Source organism: Scyliorhinus torazame, chromosome 13 (assembly GCF_047496885.1).
Source record: "Scyliorhinus torazame isolate Kashiwa2021f chromosome 13, sScyTor2.1, whole genome shotgun sequence".
NCBI lineage: Eukaryota > Metazoa > Chordata > Chondrichthyes > Carcharhiniformes > Scyliorhinidae > Scyliorhinus > Scyliorhinus torazame.
The window spans coordinates 99,628,521-99,648,126 of record NC_092719.1 but is presented as its reverse complement, the minus strand read 5'-3'; the positions used below and the strand labels follow the sequence as shown (position 1 = coordinate 99,648,126).

Sequence of the window (19,606 nt, the reverse complement as noted above, 5' to 3'; positions counted from 1 at the left end):
AAGAGCACCCTACCCAAGCCCACACCTCCCCCCTATCCCCATAACCCAGTAACCCCACCCGACACTAAGGGCAATTTTGGACACTAAGGGCAATTTAGCATGGCCAGTCCACCTAACCTGCACATCTTTGGACTGTGAGAGGAAACCGGAGCACCCGGAGGAAACCCACGCACACGCGGGGAGGATGTGCAGACTCCGCACAGACAGTGACCCAGCCAGGAATCGAACCTGGGACCCTGGAGCTGTGAACCAATTGTGCTAACCACTATGCTACCGTGCTGCCCTTTTCTGCACTCTCTCTAAAGCCTTCACATGCTTCCTGAAATGTGGTCCCCAGAACCGCAAAATACTCCAGCTCAGGCCGAACCGGCCTAACATAATCCCCTTGCTTTGTACTCCATGACCCTAATTATAAGGTCCACGATCACATATTTCATTTTCACCACAAAAATTATGACAGAAAAAGGGAAGTGTGATCACTCGGCCAAAGTTGACAACTTAAACAGCCACGAGTATGTGAAAGGAAACTGATCTGAAGTCTCAGCTTCAGTCAGATCTCTTTGTATTCTTTCACAGGATGTGCGAGTTGCTAGGCCCAGTATTTGTTGCCCAGCCCTCACTGCCCCTTGAGCAGGTGGCGTTGAGCCACCCTCTTGAACTGCTGCAGTCCATATGCTGTAGGTACACCTGCAGTGCTGTTAGGGAGGGAGTTCCAGAATCACAGATTCTTTACAATGCAGGAGGCCATCAAGTCTGCACTGCTCTCTGATAAAGCATTTATCAGAGGTATTGTGGTGGTACAGTGGTATTGTTATTGGATAGACCCAGGTAACGCTCTGGGGACCCGGGTTCGAATCCCACCATGGCAGATGGTGAAATTTTGAATTCAATAAAAATCTGAATGAAAAGTTCAATGATGTCCATGGAACCATTGTTGATTGTCGTAAAAACACAAAATTAAAAATTCTATCTCGTCCCAGGTAACAATCCTTTTGAATGCCTCGATCGAACCTGCCATCCTCTCACAAAGTTTGCTCCAGACTCCATACACCCTCTGGATGAAGAATTATTTCCTCACATAACTTTTACTCTTTTTGACAATTATATTGAATCTGTTCCCTCTAGTTCTTGATGCTCTCGGGTGGGAGCAGTGTCTCACTAATTACCCTGTCCGTACCTTCAGGATCCTGAACACCTCTTTCAAGTCTCCCCTCAGCCTTCTTTTCTCCAAGGAAAACAGACCCAACCTTCTCAATCTGTCCACACAGCTACAGTTATTTATTCCTGGAATCATTCTTGAGAATTTCCTCAACTTTGCCCAATGCCTTCACATCCTTCCTCAAGTCTGGACTGGACGCAGTCTTCAAATGAGGCCGAACTAGCCTCTTTTACAAGTTCAACACTTGCACTCAATGCCCCAATTAATAAGATCCAAGATACTATGTGCTTCATTAACTGCTCTCTCAACATTCCCTGTCATGTTCAATAACTTATGTACATGTACACCGAGGTTCCTCTGTTCCTGCAGCTCCTTTAGAGTTTCTCGCACACTGTATTTTCATATTCTTCCTGAGAGTGTTGGTGAGTGTTTGTGTGCGTTAGTGTGTGAGAGGTGTATAGAGAGACTCTCAGACTCCGCAGGCAGGAAGTGAATGGGTGACCACCAGACAGAGCAAGAGAGCGAGGCAGGTAGTGTAGGAATCTCCTGTGGCCATTCCCCTGCTGAACAGATATACCGCTTTGGATACTGTTGAGGGGAATGGCCTCTCAGGGGAAAACAGCAACAGCCAAACTTGTGGCACCACGGTTGGTTCTGCTGCAGAGGGGAGGGGTGATATCTGTGACAGTGCAATAGTTACAGGGGATTCAACTGTAAGGGGAATAGACAGGCGTTTCTGTGGCCGCAAACGAGACTCCAGGATGGTATGTTGCCTCCCTGGTGCTAGGGTCAAGGATGTCTTGGAGCGGGTACAGGACATTCTGGAGGGGGAGGGTGAACAGCCAGTGGTTGTTGTACACAGCGGTACAAACGACATAGGTAAAAAAAGGATGAGGTCCTAAAAGCAGAATACAGGGAGCTAGGAAGGAAGTTAAGAAATCGGACCTCGAAGGTAGTGATCTCAGGATTACTACCAGTGCCACGTGCTAGTCAGAGTAGAAATGACAGGATATATAGGATGAATACGTGGCTGAAGCGATGGTGTCAGGGGAAGGGTTTCAGGTTCCTGGGGCATTGGGACCGGTTCTGGGGGAGGTGGGACCGGTACAAACTGGACGGGTTACACCTGGGCAGGACTGGAACTGATGTCCTTGGGGGCTATTTGCTAGAGCGGTTGGGGAGTGTTTAAACTAATGTGGCAGGGGGATGGGAACCGATGCAGGAAATTGGAAAGTAGTAAAACAGGGACAGAAACAAAAGGCAGTAAGGGGGAAAGTGTAAGGCAGAGAAGCCATAGTCAAAAATCAAAAAGGGCGTCAGTACAAGGTACAGTGACCGAGGGGAGCTCAGTGAATAGGCCCAGTAATACTAAAAGGAATAAAACGGGAAGTAAAAACATAAACGGAAAGCGACGCTTCATGTTACATTAAGATAGTGTCTTTTAAAAAAGCATTTAGATAGTTACATGGGTAAGATGGGTATAGAGGGTTATGGGCCAAGTGCGGGCAACTGGGACTAGCTTAATGGTAAAAACTGGGCAGCATGGACTGGTTGGGCCGAAGGGCCTGTTTCCATGCTGTAAACTTCTATGATTCTATGATTCTATAAGGGTTCAACGACAAGGAAAATTAGGAGAAAAGCTAAGAGGAAGAATAACTTAGGAGAGGTTACCGATCAAGGTGTTAAGTTTAAAAACAGAGGTATAAAAGCCAACATAAATGTACTTTACCTGAATGCTCGTAGTATTCGGAATAAAGTAAATGAGTTGATGGCGCAAATCATCGTGAATGACTATGATTTAGTGGCCATTACTGAAACATGGTTAAAGGATGGTCATGACTGGGAGTTAAATATCCAAGGGTATCAAACTATATGGAAGGACAGAGGTATAAAAGCCAACATAAATGTACTTTACCTGAATGCTCGTAGTATTCGGAATAAGGTAAATGAGTTGATGGCGCAAATCATCGTGAATGACTATGATTTAGTGGCCATTACTGAAACATGGTTAAAGGATGGTCACGACTGGGAGTTAAATATCCAAGGGTATCAAACTATTCGGAAGGACAGAGTGGATGGTAAGGGAGGTGGTGTAGCGCTGTTATTTAAGGATGATATCCGGGCAGTAGTAAGGGATGACATTAGTGCTATGGAGGACAATGTTGAATCCATTTGGGTGGAAATCAGGAATAGTAAGGCGAAAAAGTCACTGATAAGTGTAGTCTATAGGCCACCAAATAGTAACATTATGGTGGGGCAGGCAATAAACAAAGAAATAACAGATGCATGTAGAAATGGTACAGCAGTTATCATGGGGGATTTTAATCTACATGTCGATTGGTTGAACCAGGTCGGCCAAGGCAGCCTTAAGGAGAGTTTATAGAGTGTATCCATGATAGTTTCCTAGAACAGTATGTAATGGAACCTACGAGGGAACAAGCGGTCCTAGATCTGGTCCTGTTAATGAGACAGGATTGATTAATGATCTCAGTTAGAGATCCTCTCGGAAGGAGCGATCACAATATGGTGGAATTTAAAATACAGATGGAGGGTGAGCTAAGGTAGACTGGGAGCAAAGAGTTTATGGTGAAACAGTTGAGGAACAGTGGAGAACCTTTCAAACGATTTTTCACAGTGCTCAGCAAAGGTTTATACCAACAAAAAGGAAGGACGGTAGAAAGAGGGAAAATCGACCGTGGATATCGAAGGAAATAAGGGAGAGTATCAAATGGAAGGGAAAAGCATACAAAGTGGTAAAGGTTAGTGGGAGACTAGAGGACTGGGAAATCTTTAGGGGGCAACAGAAAGCTACTAAAAAAGCTATAAAGAAGAGTAAGATAGATTATGAGAGTGAACTTGCTCAGAATATAAAAACAGATAGTACAAGTTTCTGCAAATATATAAAACAAAAAAAGAGTGGCTAAGGTAAATATTGGTCCTTTAGAGGATGAGAAGGGAGATTTAATAATGGGAGATGAGGAAATGGCTGAGGAACTGAACAGGTTTTTTGGGTCGGTCTTCACAGTGGAAGACACAAATAACATGTCAGTGACTGATGGAAATGAGGCTATGAGAGGGTTGTTATCACTAAGGAGGTAGTGATGGGCAAGCTAATGGGGCTAAAGGTAGACAAGTCTCCTGGCCCTGATGGAATGCATCCCAGAGTGCTAAAAGAGAGGGCTAGGGAAATTACAAATGCACTAGAGATAATTTACCAAAATTCACTAGACTCTGGGGTGGTCCCGGCGGATTGGAAATGAGCAAACGTGACACCACTGTTTAAAAAAGGAGGTCGGCAGAAAGCGGGTAATTCTAGGCCAGTTAGCTTAACTTCGGTAGTAGGGAAGATGCTGCAATCTATCATCAAGGAAGAAATAGCGAGGCATCTGGATGGAAATTGTCCCATTGGGCAGACGCAGCATGGGTTCACAAAGGGCAGGTCGTGCCTAACTAATTTAGTGGAATTTTTTGAGGACATTAACAATGCGGTAGATAACGGGGACCAATGGATGTGGTATATCTGGATTTCCAGAAAGGTTTTAACAAGGTGCCACACAAAAAGTTGCTGCATAAGATAAAGATGCATGGCATTAAGGGTAAAGTAGTAGCATGGATAGAGGACTGGTTAATTAATAGAAAGCAAAGAGTGGGGATTAATGGGTGTTTCTCTGGTTGGCAATCAGTAGCTAGTGGTGTCCCTCAGGGATCAGTGTTGGGCCCACAATTGTTCACAATTTACATAGATGATTTGGAGTTGGGGACCAAGGGCAATGTGTCCAGGTTTGCAGACGGCACTAAGATGAGTGGTAAAGCAAAAGGTGCAGAGGATACCGGAAATCTGCAGACGGATTTGGATAGGTTAAGTGAATGGGCTAGGGTCTGGCAGATAGAATACAATGTTGACAAATGTGAGGTTATCCATTTTGGTAGGAATAACAGCAAAAGGGATTATTATTTAAATGATAAAATATTAAAACATGCTGCTGTGCAGAGAGATCTGAGTCGCAAAAAGTTGGCTTACAGGTGAAACAGGTGATTAAGAAGGCAAATGGAGTTTTGTCCTTCATTGCTAGAGGGATGGAGTTTAAGACTCAGGAGGTTATGCTGCAATCGTATAAGGTGTTAGTGAGGCCACACCTGGAGTATTGTGTTCGGTTTTGGTCTCCTTACCTGAGAAAGGACGTACTGGCGCTGGAGGGTGTGCAGAGGAGATTCACTAGGTTAATCCCAGAGCTGAAGGGGTTGGATTACGAGGAGAGGTTGAGTAGACTGGGACTGTACTCGTTGGAATTTAGAAGGATGGGGGGGATCTTATAGAAACATATAAGATTATGAAGGGAATAGATAGGATAGATGCGGGCAGGTTGTTTCCACTGGCGGGTGAAAGCAGGACTAGGGGGCAGATCCTCAAAATAAGGGGAAGGAGATTTAGGACTGAGTTTAGGAGGAACTTCTTCACCCAAAGGGTTGTGAATCTATGGAATTCCTTGCCCAGTGAAGCAGTTGAGGCTCCTTCATTAAATGTTTTTAAGATAAAGATAGATAGTTTTTTGAAGAATAAAGGAGTAAAGGAGTTTGGGTGAGAAAGTGGAGCTGAGTCCACAAAAGATCAGCCATGATCTCATTGAATGGCGGAGCAGGCTCGAGGGGCCAGATGGCCTACTCCTGCTCCTAGTTCTTATGTTCTTATGTTCTGATACTCTGTTCCTGTCACTCCGCCAATTTCTTATCCAAGTGCCTATTTTGATTTTTATTCCATGATTATAATTTTGCTTACAAGTCTGTTGTGTGATACTGTATCGAATGTCTTTTGAAAATACATATGCACCACATCATCAGCGAGGCTCTTATCAACTTTCTCTGTTAGCTGCTCAAAAAACTCCAGCAAGTTCGTTAAACTTGATTTTCCCTCACCGAATCCATGCTGGTATTCCTAAATTATCTTGCACTTGCCCAAGTGATTATTGATTTTATCTCAAACTATAGTTTCCAGAGGTTTGCAAACTGAAGTCAAATTGACTGGTCTGCAGCTTCTGGCTTTATCCTTGCACTCCTCTAAACACTCATAATTCTCCAGTTCTCTGACACCACTTCTGTATCTAAGGAAAACCGGTAGACTATCAGCAGTGCAATTTCCACTCTCACTTCCCTCAGTAACCTTGGATGCATCTCATCCGGTCCTGGTACCTTATCAATTTGAAGTAAAGACAGACTTTCTATAACACCTGCTCCCTTTCAAATCTAAATTCTTCTAGTGTCCCTGTTGCTAGAATTCTATCTCACCTCGACCTAGGTTGCATCCTCTTCCTTTGCAAAGACACATGTAAAGTACTTGGTTAATACCTCTGCTATTTCTCCTAACTTCATGTGCAAGTGGCCTCTCTCATCATCCAGGGCACTTTGGATTTATTTGTCCTACCTTTCCAGTTCCAGGGAAAATACCTTGAAATTTATTTGAAGGTAGCCTATTGTTCAGCCACTGTCTTTACTGCCAAAATCTGATTCCAACTCACTCGACTCAGATGCATTCTTATCCCATCGAAGTTGCCTCCCCCCCAATTAAATATCCCTATTTTGGATTGTTCCATGGCAAACCTAAACCTTAATAATAATAAGAATAATAATCTTTATTGTCACAAGTAGGATTACATTAACACTGCAATGAAGTTACTGTGAAAAGCCCCTAGTCGCCACACTCCGGCGCCTGTTCGGGTTCACTGAGGGAGAATTCAGAAGATCCAATTCACCTAACAGCTCGTCTTTCAGGACTTGTGGGAGGAAACTGGAGCACCCGGAAGAAATCCATGCAGACACAGGGAGAACATGCAGACTCCACACAGACAGTGACCCAAGCCGAAAATTGAACCTGAAATCTTGACGCTGTGAAGCAACAGTGCTAACCACTGTGCTACCGTGCTGCCCACAATGATCACTGTTGTCCCACTGATATTTTATCCAGTTGGGCCAAATCATTTCCCAGAACCAGATCCAATGGTGCCTGCCCTCTCGTTGGATCGGAAACATACTGCAGCAGAAAATGATCTTGAAATTCTAGAAATTCTTGTCCTTTTACATTATTCTATCCCAGTCCATGTTTGGATAATTGAAATCGCCCATTATAATTATCCTATAATTCTTGCATCTCTCTGTAACTTCTTTGCAAATGTGTTTCTCTACAACCCTTCCACTAGTTGGTGGTCTATATCCCATATCGATCAGTGTTATTGCATCTTTTTCATTCCTTACCTCGAGCCAGAGATCTGAAACATCCTCTCTCTCCAGTACTGTAATCCCATATTTAATAAATACTGTCACTACCCCCTTCCAATTTCTTCCTTTCCTACCTCTCCTAAACACCCAGGAATATTCAACACCCGGTGCTGCCCTTCTTTGAGCCAGGTATGTCCACCTGTTTCTGTAGTTCAACAGTCTTATTAACCACACTCCGTGCATTCACATACATGCACAATAAACCTGATTTAGCATTTTACTTTCCCTTACTCTGACCCCATCTAATGACTTAAAAACTCTTCAAGGGTTGTATTTACCTTGATATTATTCTCTGATATATCTTCCTTATCAGTTAACACTTCTCTACTTCCCACTGCCAATTTTTCTCCTCTTTATTTCCCCTCAGGTTCACATCCTCCTGCCAATCTAGTTTAAGCCCAGTGAAGCAATTGAGGCTTCCTGATTGAATGTTTTTGAGGGAAAGATGGATAGATTTTTGAACAGGAATTAAGGGTTATGGTAAGTGGGTGGGTAAGTGGAACTGAGTCCATAAAAGATCAACCATGATCTCATTGAATGGCGCAGCAGGCTCGAGGGGTCAAATGGCTTACTCTTGCTCCCAGTTCTTATGTTCTCATCAGTACTAGTAAGCCTCCCTGTGAGGACATTAGTCCCAGTGCTGAGAAGTCCTTGGCAGGTAGGATCAAGGAAATCCCTAAAGCTTTCTCTAGGTGTGTCAGGAATAAAAGAATGACTAGGGTAAGAGTAGGGCCAGTCAAGGACAGTAGTGGGAAGTTGTGCGTGGAGTCCGAGGAGATAGGAGAGGCGCTAAATGAATATTTTTCATCAGTATTCACTCAGGAAAAAGACAATGTTGTCGAGGAGAATACTGAGATACAGGCTACTAGACTAGACGGGTTTGAGGCTCATAAGGAGGAGGTGTTAACAATTCTGGAAAGGGTGAAAATAGATAAGTCCCCTGGGCCAGATGGGATTTATTCTAGGATTCTCTGGGAAGCTAGGGAGGAGATTGCAGAGCCTTTGGCTTTGATCTTTATGTCGTCATTGTCTTCAGGAATAGTGCCAGAAGACTGGAGGATAGCAAATGTTGTCCCCTTGTTCAAGAAGGGGAGTAGAGACAACCCCGGTAACTATAGACCAGTGAGCCTTACTTCTGTTGTGGGCAAAATCTTGGAAAGGATTAGAAGAGATAGGATTTATAATCATCTAGAAAGGAATAATTTGATTAGGGATAGTCAACATGGTTTTGTGAAGGGTAGGTCGTGCCTCACAAACCTTATTGAGTTCTTTGAGAAGGTGACCAAACAGGTGGACGATGGTAAAGCTGTTGATGTGGTGAATATGGATTTCAGTAAAGCGTTTGATAAGGTTCCCCACGGTAGGCTATTGCAGAAAATACGGAGGCATGGGATTGAGGGTGATTTAGAGGTTTGGATCAGAAATTGGCTAGCTCAAAGAAGACAGAGGGTGGTGGTTGATGGGAAATGTTCAGCCTGGAGTTCAGTTACTAGTGGTGTACCACAAGGATCTGTTTTGGGGCCACTGCTGTTTGTTATGTTTATAAATGACCTGGAGGAGGGCGTAGAAGGATGGGTGAGTAAATTTGCGGATGACACTAAAATCGGTGGAGTTGTGGACAGTGCGGAAGGATGTTGCAGGTTACAGAGGGAAATAGATAAGCTGCAGAGCTGAGCTGAGAAGTGGCAAATGGAGTTTAATGCAGAAAAGTGTGAGGTGATTCATTTTGGAAGGAGTAACAGGAATACAGAGTACTGGGCTAATGGTAAGATTCTTGGTAGTGTGGATGAGCGAAGAGATCTCGGTGTCCATGTACCAAATATCCCTGAACGTTGCCACCCAGGTTGATAGGGTTGTTAAGAAGCCGTACGGTGTGTTAACTTCTATTGGTAGAGGGATTGAGTTTCAGAGCCATGAGGTCATGTTGCAGCTATACAAAACTCTGGTGCGGCCACATTTGGAGTATTGCGTGCAGTTCTGGTCACCGCATTATAGGAAGGATGTGGAAGCATTGGAAAGGGTGCAGAGGAAATTTACCAGAATGTTGCCTGGTATGGAGGGAAGATCTTATGAGGAAAGGCTGAGGGACTAGAGGCTGTTTTCGTTAGAGAGAAGAAGGTTAAGAGGTGACTTAATAGAGGCATACAAGATGATCAGAGGATTAGAAAGGGTGGACAGTGAGAGCCCTTTTCCTCGGATGGTGATGGCTAGCACGAGGGGACATAGCTTTAAATTGAGGGGAGATAGATATACGACAGCTGTCAGAGGTAGGTTCTTTACTCAGAGACTAGAATCATAGATGTTTACAGCATGGAAACAGGCCCTTCGGCCCAACCAGTCCATGCCGCCCAGTTTTTACCATTAAGCTAGTCCCAGTTGCCCGCACTTGGCCCATAACCCTCTATACCCATCTTACCCATGTAACTATCTAAATGCTTTTTAAAAGACACAATTGTACCCGCCTCTACTACTACCTCTGGCAGCCCATTCCAGACACTCACTACCCTCTGAGTGAAGAAATTGCCCCTCTGGGCCCTTCTGAATCTCTCCCCTCTCACCTTAAACCTATGCCCTCTAGTTTTAGACTCCCCTACCTTTGGGAAAAGATGTTGACTATCTACCTTATCTATGCCCCTCATTATTTTATAGACCTCTATAAGATCACCCCTAAGCCTCCTACGCTCCAAGGAAAAAAGTCCCAGTCTATCCAGCCTCTCCTTATAACTCAAACCATCAAGTCCCGGCAACATCCTAGTAAATCTTTTCTGCACTCTTTCCAGTTTAATAATATCCTTCCTATAATAGGGTGACCAGAACTGCACACAGTATTCCAAGTGTGGCCGTACCAATGTCTTGTACAACTTCAACAAGACGTCCCAACTCCTGTATTCAATGTTCTGACCAATGAAACCAAGCATGCCGAATGCCTTCTTCACCACCCTGTCCACCTGCGACTCCACCTTCAAGGAGCTATGAACCTGTACTCCTAGATCTCTTTGTTCTATAACTCTCCCCAACACCATACCATTAACTGAGTAGGTCCTGGCCTGATTCGATCTGCCAAAATGCATCACCTCACATTTATCTAAATTAAACTCCATCTGCCATTCGTCGGCCCACTGGCCCAATTGATCAAGATCCCGTTGCAATCCGAGATAACCTTCTTCACTATCCACTGTGCCACCAATCTTGGTGTCATCTGCAAACTTACTAACCATGCCTCCTAAATTCTCATCCAAATCATTAATATAAATCACAAATAACAGTGGACCCAGCACCGATCCCTGAGGCACACCACTGGTCACAGGCCTCCAGTTTGAAAAACAACCCTCTACAACTAGTAGGGGCGTGGAATGCCCTGCCCATACACTACACACACACACCTCCCCCATATGCTACACACACACACCTCCCCCATATGCTACACACACACACCTCCCCCATACACTACACATACACCTCCCCCATATGCTACACATACACCTCCCCATAAGCTACACACACACAACTCCCCCATACGCTACACCTGCACCTCCCCCAAACGCATAGACACCTCCCCACATACAGACACCCCCCATATACACATACACACTCCCATACACATGTACACACTCCCCCATACACACATACACTTTCCCATACAAATATGAACTCTCCCAAAACACATACACACTCCCCCATACGCACATACACACCCCCCATACACACATACACACTCCCCCATATGCACATACACACTCCCCCATACGCACATACACACTCCCCCATACATACATACACTCCCCCATACGCACATACACACTCCCCCATACGCACATACACACTCCCCCATATGCACATACACACTCCCCCATACACACATACACACTCCCCCATACGCACATACACACTCCCCCATACGCACATACACACTCCCCCATACGCACATACACACTCCCCCATACGCACATACACACTCCCCCATACACACATACAGACCACCTGTGAAAGGTGCAAGGAGGATATGATTGGAAACACCCACCCACTCGAGGACAGGAATGAATCTCAAATCAAACCAAATGTAAATAACCAACAATCTAACAGGAGGTTGGAGGCAGTGCACCATACAGCTCCTTGCTTTGACTGTACCTGTATCGTTCTTCCTGAAGTGTTTGTAACATGAGGGTGTAATCCCTCTGATAGTGAGATTTCAGAGCGTCAAACGATTCTTCCAACCGGGATTGCGTCTCCTTCACTTGGTGCAGTTCCTGGAATATTCCCTCAAAGCCCAGGTTGGAGAGGTCCAGTGTGTTGGTTTTCGAGGTTGACAGTTCCAGGGGTGTCCCTGACATGCTGTTGGCACCCGAACCCGACGTGCCACTTGAGCACTCCTCCTCGCTGCCGTACCTGGGGCTGAATTGCAGATTGCCACAGATGCCTAGGCCCTTGAGGCATTCCTCAGCCTGTTCTTCATCCAGGGAGTCCTTGAGGCTGGGAATGTTGTCAGCACTGCCAAATCTGTTGCGGAGAAGAGAAGCAAACCCCCGCGGTTTAGAGGCCACAGCGCCTGCAGCCGAGTGCGTGGCCTGGGAAAAGCTGGAGAGGCCGCCCCGCACGCTGCCCACCACACCCTCGCTGAAACCGGTCACCTTGGCGCCCACACCTTTTAAGCCCTGCTGCATGTCCCGCAGCACATCCTTGGGCTGCCGAGGGATACCGTTGTATTCAATCTCGCGCAGTTTGCGGTGGTAGTGCTCGAGCTTGCGCTGCAGCTGCAAGATTGTTTGAGCTGATTTCTGGTTCTTCTTCTCAAAGACCTGCTTGATGCGGGCACCCTGCTGCCGGTCCGCATTGTTGGCCAGCTTGAGATACTCTGCCACATTCTCATCCCGAGCTGTCTGCTCCACCTTCAGCTGTTCGGTCAACTTCAGGACTTTCTGCTGCAGGTGGGTGATGGCAGCTTTCGTCCTCTGAGGGTCCAGGGCAGCATCCAGGCCATCCACGCTGAGCCCACCATCGGAGCTTGAGGCAACCACATTCGACGGGGCGAAGCTGTTCAATTCCAGCCGTTCGATCTACGACATAGAACCAAAGGTCAATAGTGCACGTGTGGTTCCTTTAAAAAATAGAACAAATGGTGACAACTATATACCAAGGCGATTAGGAGAAATGATTGAAACCCCAGCTCTCCTCCCAGCAGCTTCGCCACTCCAAACAAAGTTGCTACAAGAGCTGTTGATGAGGAACGGTCATTTACCCCAACATTATATGTGGAGCTACCAACAGGTTTGTGTGTGGATGACTGGGATTGTTCAGAGGCTACACAGGGCTCGCGTGTGGAAATTCTACACGTTTAAACATTTGAATTGAGTTTACAAAATCTGGAATGAAAAGCTGGGATCTGTATAACTAACCAGAAAGTGTTGTCATTAAGAACGCGAATGGTTCACCCAATTGTCCAATGAAGGAAACCTGCCATACTTACTGAGTCTGGCATATATGTTGCTCCAGACCAGACCAATGTGGTCGATCTCAACTGCTCTGTGAGGGGAACGAGCAAGCCACTCAGTTATAATTATAATAATCTTTATTGTCACAAGTAGGCTTACAGTAACACTGCAATGAAGTTACTGAGAAAATCCCCTATTCCGGCACCTGTTCGGGTACACAGAGGGAGAATTCAGAATGTCCAATTCACCTAACAAACATGTCTTTCACGACTTGTGCGAGGAAACCGGAGCACCCGGACGAAACCCACGCAGACACGGGGAGAACGTGCAGTCTCCGCACAGACAGTGATCCGAGCCGGGAATCGAACCTGGGAATTTGTATCAAACTATCACAGAAGCTCACGCTACCTCCTCAGGACAGCTAGGGATGGACTATAAACGATGGTCACAACCCAAGAATTAATTTAAATGATAAAAAACTGAACAGCCCTAAAACGTAGTCCCTGAATCAAAGCACTAATCATCCAGTCTCACTGCATCTATTCACCCAGAAAACATTCCCTGTCAACTCTGCACTGACCATCAGCTCAGAACAGGTTTAACAGTAAGCAGTCTTACAACACCAGCTTAAAGTCCAACAGGTTTGTTTCGATGTCACTAGCTTTCAGAGCACTGCTCCTTCCTCAGGTGAATGAAGAGGTATGTTCCAGGAACACATATATAGACAAAGTCAAATATGCAAGACGATACTTTGAATGTGAATCTTTGCAGGTAATTAAATCTTTACAGGTCCAGATGGAGCGACTGGAGAGAGGGATAATCACAGGTTAAAGAGGTGTGAATTGTCTCAACCTGGACAGTTGGTAGGACAACCGCACAGCCTCCGCAGAACCTCAAACAGACCATTGTTAGCAGCAAACTACCCAGTCTTCCGGAGAACAGTGACCACGACACCACACAACCCTGCCATGGCAATCTCTGCAAGACGTGCCAGATCATCGACATCGATACCACTATTACACGTGAGAACACCACCCACCAGGTACGCGGTACATACTCGTGCGACTCGGCCAATGTTGTCTACCTCATACGCTGCAGGAAAGGATGTCCCGAAGCGAGATACATTGCTGAGACCATGCAGACGCTGCGACAACGGATGAACGGACATCGCGTGACAATTGCCAAGCAGAAATGTTCCCTTCCAGTCGGGGAACACTTCAGCAGTCAAGGGCATTCAGCCTCTGATTTTCGGGTAAGCGTTCTCCAAGGATGCGCGACAACACAGAATCGCCGAGCAGAAGCTTATAGCTAAGTTCCGCACACATGAGTACGGCCTCAACTGTGACCTTGGATTCATGTCGCATTACATTAAGCCCCCACTAACTGACCAGAGCTTGCAAAATCCTACCAACTGTTTTGGCTTGAGACAATTCACACTCTTTAACCTGTGATTATCCCTCTCTCCAGTAGCTCTATCTGGACCTGTAAAGACTTAATTACCTGCAAAGACTTGCATTCAAAGTATCGTCTTGCATCATTGACTTTGTCGATATTTATGTTTCTGGAACCCACCTCTTCATTCACCCGAGGAAGGAGCAGCGCTCCAAAAGCTAGTGATTCGAAACATAGAACATAGAACAATACAGCGCAGTACAGGCCCTTCGGCCCACGATGTTGCACCGAAACAAAAGCCATCTAACCTTCACTATGCCATTATCATCCATATGTTTATCCAATAAACTTTTAAATGCCCTCAATGTTGGCGAGTTCACTACTGTAGCAGGTAGGGCATTCCACGGCCTCACTACTCTTTGCGTAAAGAACCTACCTCTGACCTCTGTCCTATATCTATTACCCCTCAGTTTAAAGCTATGAAACAAACCTGTTGGACTTTAACCCTGGTGTTGTAAGACTTCTTACTGTGTCCACCCCAGTCCAAAGCCGACATCTCCACATCAGGTTTAACTGTAACCAGATAGTAACTCATCTCCCAACTCCCCAAAGCCAACTACAAGGTACAAGTCAGGAGTGTAATGGAATACTCTCCACTTGCCTGGATGAGTGCAGCTCCAACAACACTCAAGAAGCTCGACACCATCCAGGACAAAGCAACCTGCTTGATTGCTCCTCCTTCCACAAACATTCAAGCCCTCCACCACCGACGCACAGTAGCAGTCGGGTGTACCATCTACAAGATGTACTGCAGTGACTCACCAAGGGTCCTTAGGCAGCACCCGCTAAATTCACGACCAATATCATCTAGCAAGACAAGGTCAGCAGATACATGGAAACACCATCACTTGAAAGTTCCCCTCCAATTCACTCACCATCCTGACTTGGAAATATACCGCCGCTCCTTCACTGTTGCTGGGTCAAAATCCTGGCACTCCCTCCCTAACAGCACAATGGATTGCAGCGGTTCAAGAAGGCAGCCCACCACCACCTTCTGAAGGGCAATGAGGGATGGGCAATAAATGCTGCTCTAGCCAGTGAGGCCCACACCTCATGAAAGAATAAATAAATATCAAAAGCAGGAACAGTGCTAAGTTAAATCTCCTCCCTCCAGCCACATCCTCCCTTCAGCCAGCTCCTTGCTTGGTGTCCGTTCCTGGTTCTGGTTACTGTGTTGATGGGAGTAAATATGCATACAGCGTACTCACTCATGGTTCCTCTGTGTACATGGGAGTGTTTCTGCTCCTGATCAGATTACATATATTGAAGATCCAAAAGGAATGGGACTTTCCATGAAAAAAACTTCTACCTACGTGTCTCTCTCTCTCCCAGACTGGTTTCGATAAGGTCAATTACAGCGAGTATCTGAAGCACTGAGACGACAGTTAATGGACACTTAGAAACCAAATGATTACAACACACAGATCAGATAGCGATAACAGCCACAAAGCAAAGAATAGCTGAACCCTCAGGGCTGACTAAATAGAACAAGGAGCAGCTCAGTTTCAATGCCGACAAGGAAGTGTGTCAGCAAAACTAACTTAAACAGCTCTGAAACTAACCTAAAGAATGTGAAGGCTGACTGGGATTTGTGAGAGAGGAGTTCATGACTCAGGGGATATGGACGCGTGTAGACCTGAACATTCAATCATTCGCCTCACAGAGATTGCTAACATTTTAAGAAGCCAGGCTCCAGTCACCAGGCCTCAGTACTCCCAGGGTCAGGGGTCGGAGACAGGAAAATTCCTCCTGATTGCTGTTCTGTCACTCCCGGGTCAGAGACACAGTGAAAGTTATTCAGGATGCCAGTTCTTGAGCACAGCCACATACCATAAGACCATAAGACATAGGAGTGGAAGTAAGGCCATTCGGCCCATCGAGTCCACTCCACCATTCAATCATGGCTGATTTCAACTCCATTTACCTGCTCTCTCTCCATAGCCCTTAATTCCTTGAGAAATCAAGAATTTATCAACTTCTGTCTTAAAGACACTCAACGTCCCGGCCTCCACCGCCCTCTGTGGCAATGTATTCCACAGACCCACCACTCTCTGGCTGAAGAAATTTCTCCTCATCTCTGTTCTAAAGTGACTCCCTTTTATTCTAAGGCTGTGCCCCCGGGTCCTAGTCTCCCCTGCTAATGGAAACAACTTCCCTACATCCACCCTATCTAAGCCATTCATTATCTTGTAAGTTTCTATTAGATCTCCCCTCAACCTCCTAAACTCCAATGAATATAATCCCAGGATCCTCAGACGTTCATCATATGTTAGGCCTATCATTCCTGGGATCATCCATGTGAATCTCCGCTGGACCCGCTCCAGTGCCAGTATGTCCTTCCTGAGGTGTGGGGCCCAAAATTGCTCACAGTATTCTAAATGGGGCCTAACTAATGCTTTATAAAGCTTCAGAAGTACATCCCTGCTTTTATATTCCAAGCCTCTTGAGATGAATGACAACATTGCATTTGCTTTCTTAATTACGGACTCAACCTGCAAGTTTACCTTTAGAGAATCCTGGACTAGGACTCCCAAGTCCCTTTGCACTTCAGCATTATGAATTTTGTCACCGTTTAGAAAATAGTCCATGCCTCTATTCTTTTTTCCAAAGTGCAAGACCTCGCACTTGCCCACGTTGAATTTCATCAGCCATTTCTTGGACCAGTCTCCTAAACTGTCTAAATCTTTTTGCAGCCTCCCCACCTCCTCCATACTACCTGCCCCTCCACCTATCTTTGTATCATCGGCAAACTTAGCCAGAATGCCCCCAGTCCCGTCATCTAGATCGTTAATATATAAAGAGAACAGCTGTGGCCCCAACACTGAACCCTGTGGGACACCACTCGTCACCGGTTGCCATTCCGAAAAAGAACCTTTTATCCCAACTCTCTGCCTTCTGCCTGACAGCCAATCGTCAATCCATGTTAGTACCTTGCCTCGAATATCATGGGCCCTTATTTTACTCAGCAGTCTCCCGTGAGGCACCTTATCAAAGGCCTTTTGGAAGTCAAGATAGATAACATCCATTGGCTCTCCTTGGTCTAACCTATTTGTTATCTCTGCAAAGAACTCTAACAGGTTTGTCAGGCACGACCTCCCCTTACTAAATCCATGCTGACTTGTCCTAATCCGACCCTGCACTTCCAAGAATTTAGAAATCATCTCATCCTTAACAATGGATTCTAGAATCTTGCCAACAACCGAGGTTAGGCTAATTGGCCTATAATTTTCCATCTTTTTCCTTGTTCCCTTCTTGAACAGGGGTGTTACAACAGCGATTTTCCAATCCTCTGGGACTTTCCCTGACTCCAGTGACTTTTGAAAGATCATAACTAACGCCTCCACTATTTCTTCAGCTATCTCCTTTAGAACTCTAGGATGTAGCCCATCTGGGCCCGGGGATTTATCAATTTTTAGACCTCTTAGTTTCTCTAGCACTTTCTCCTTTGTGATGGCTACCATATTCAACTCTGCCCCCTGACTCTCCGGAATTGTTGGGATATTACTCATGTCTTCTCCTGTGAAGACTGACGCAAAGTACTTATTCAGTTCCTCAGCTATTTCCTTGTCTCCCATCACAAAATTACCAGCGTCATTTTGGAGCGGCCCAATGTCAACTTTTGCCTCCCGTTTGTTTTTAATGTATTTAAAGAAACTTTTACTATCATTCCTAATGTTACTGGCTAGCCTACCTCTCTTTCCTTATTTCTCTCTTTGTTATCCTCTGTTTGTTTTTGTAGTCTTCCCCATCTTCTGACTTCCCACTACTCTTTGCCACATTATAGGCTTTCTCTTTTGCTTTGATGCATTCCCTAACTTCCTTTGTCAGCCATGGCTGCCTAATCCCCCCTCTGATAACCTTTCTTTTCTTTGGGATGAACCTCTGTACTGCGTCCTCAATTACTCCCAGAAACTCCCGCCATTGCTGTTCTACTGTCTTTCCCACTAGGCTCTGCTCCCAGTTGATTTTCGTCAGTTCCTCCCTCATGCCCCTGTAGCTACCTTTATTTAACTGTAACACCTTTACATCTGATTCTACCTTCTTTCTTTCAAATTGGAGATTGAATTTGACCATATTATGATCACTGCCTCCTAAGTGCTCCCTCACTTTAAGATCTTTAATCAAGTCTGGCTCATTACATAACATTAAGTCCAGAATGGCCTGTTCCCTCGTGGGCTCCATCACAAGCTGTTCCAAAAAGCCCTCCTGTAAACATTCAATGAATTCCCTTTCCTTGGGTCCACTGGCAGCATTATTTACCCAGTCCACCTGCATATTGAAGTCCCCCATGATCACTGTGACCTTGCCTTTCTGACATGCACTTTCTATTTCGTGGTGCATTTTGTGCCCCCGGTCCTGACCACTGTTAGGAGGCCTGTACATAATCCCATTATGGTTTTTTTGCCTTTGTGGTTCCTCAACTCTACCCACACAGACTCCACATCATCTGACCCTATGTCGTTTAGTGCTATTGATTTAATTTCATTCCTAATTAACAAGGCAACCCCGCCCCCTCTGCCCACCTCTCTGTCTTTTCGATAGGTTGTGAATCCCTGGATGTTTAAATGCCAGTCCTGAACCCCCTGTCTCTATGATGCCTACCACATCATACCTGCCAGTCACAATCTGGGCCACAAGCTCATCTACCTTGTTCCGTACCTACACTGCGAGCATTTAAATATAGCACCTTTAATTCTCTATTGACCGTCCCTTTTTGTTTTCTTAGTGTGGTGGACCTTGGTTTACTGAGCCTTTCCATACACTGTGTCATATTTTGTGGGATGGGGACAATCGTAACCACTCTTGAGTTTTGTCTGTTCGTGTTTTTTTGTATTCCTAAGCAGCTACGCTCCCCGCTGATTACTCCACCTCTTGGTTCCCTGACTTTCCCTTCCCCATCAATCTTTAGTTTAAAGTCCTATTGACCACCCTATTTACTCTTTTCGCCAGAACACTGGTCCCAGCTCGGTTCAGGTGGAGACCATCCCAACGGTATAGGTCCCCCCTGTCCCAAAACTGATGCCAGTGTCCCATGAAAAGGAACCCCTCATTCCCACACCACTCTTTCAGCCACGTGTTAACTTCCCTTATTCTTGCCTCCCTATGCCAATTTGCACGTGGCTCGGGCAGTAATCCGGAGATTATGACCCTTGAGGACCTGTTTTTTAATTTGAATTCTAGCTCTTTATAATCTCTAAACAGGTCCTCTTTCCTAGACTTGCCTATGTTGTTGGTACCGACATGGACCACAACAACTGGATCCTCCCCCTCCCTCTCCGGTATCCTTTCAAGCCGG

General features: G+C 45.5%; 1 protein-coding gene across 3 annotated transcripts in view; it reads right to left on the bottom strand.

Moving 5' to 3' along the window:
• The window catches only part of LOC140388208 (transmembrane and coiled-coil domains protein 1-like), a 464,675-nt gene that overhangs the window by 57,430 nt on the left and 387,639 nt on the right, over nt 1-19,606 (bottom strand). For 2 of the 3 annotated variants that reach the window (XM_072471995.1, XM_072471996.1), the window contains exon 2: nt 11,558-12,483. In XM_072471995.1, the coding sequence (XP_072328096.1) occupies nt 11,558-12,483 (926 nt within the window). Of the gene's footprint in view, nt 1-11,557; nt 12,484-15,185; nt 15,430-19,606 lie in introns of those variants that run through there. The other variant, XM_072471997.1, reaches the window with a different exon arrangement.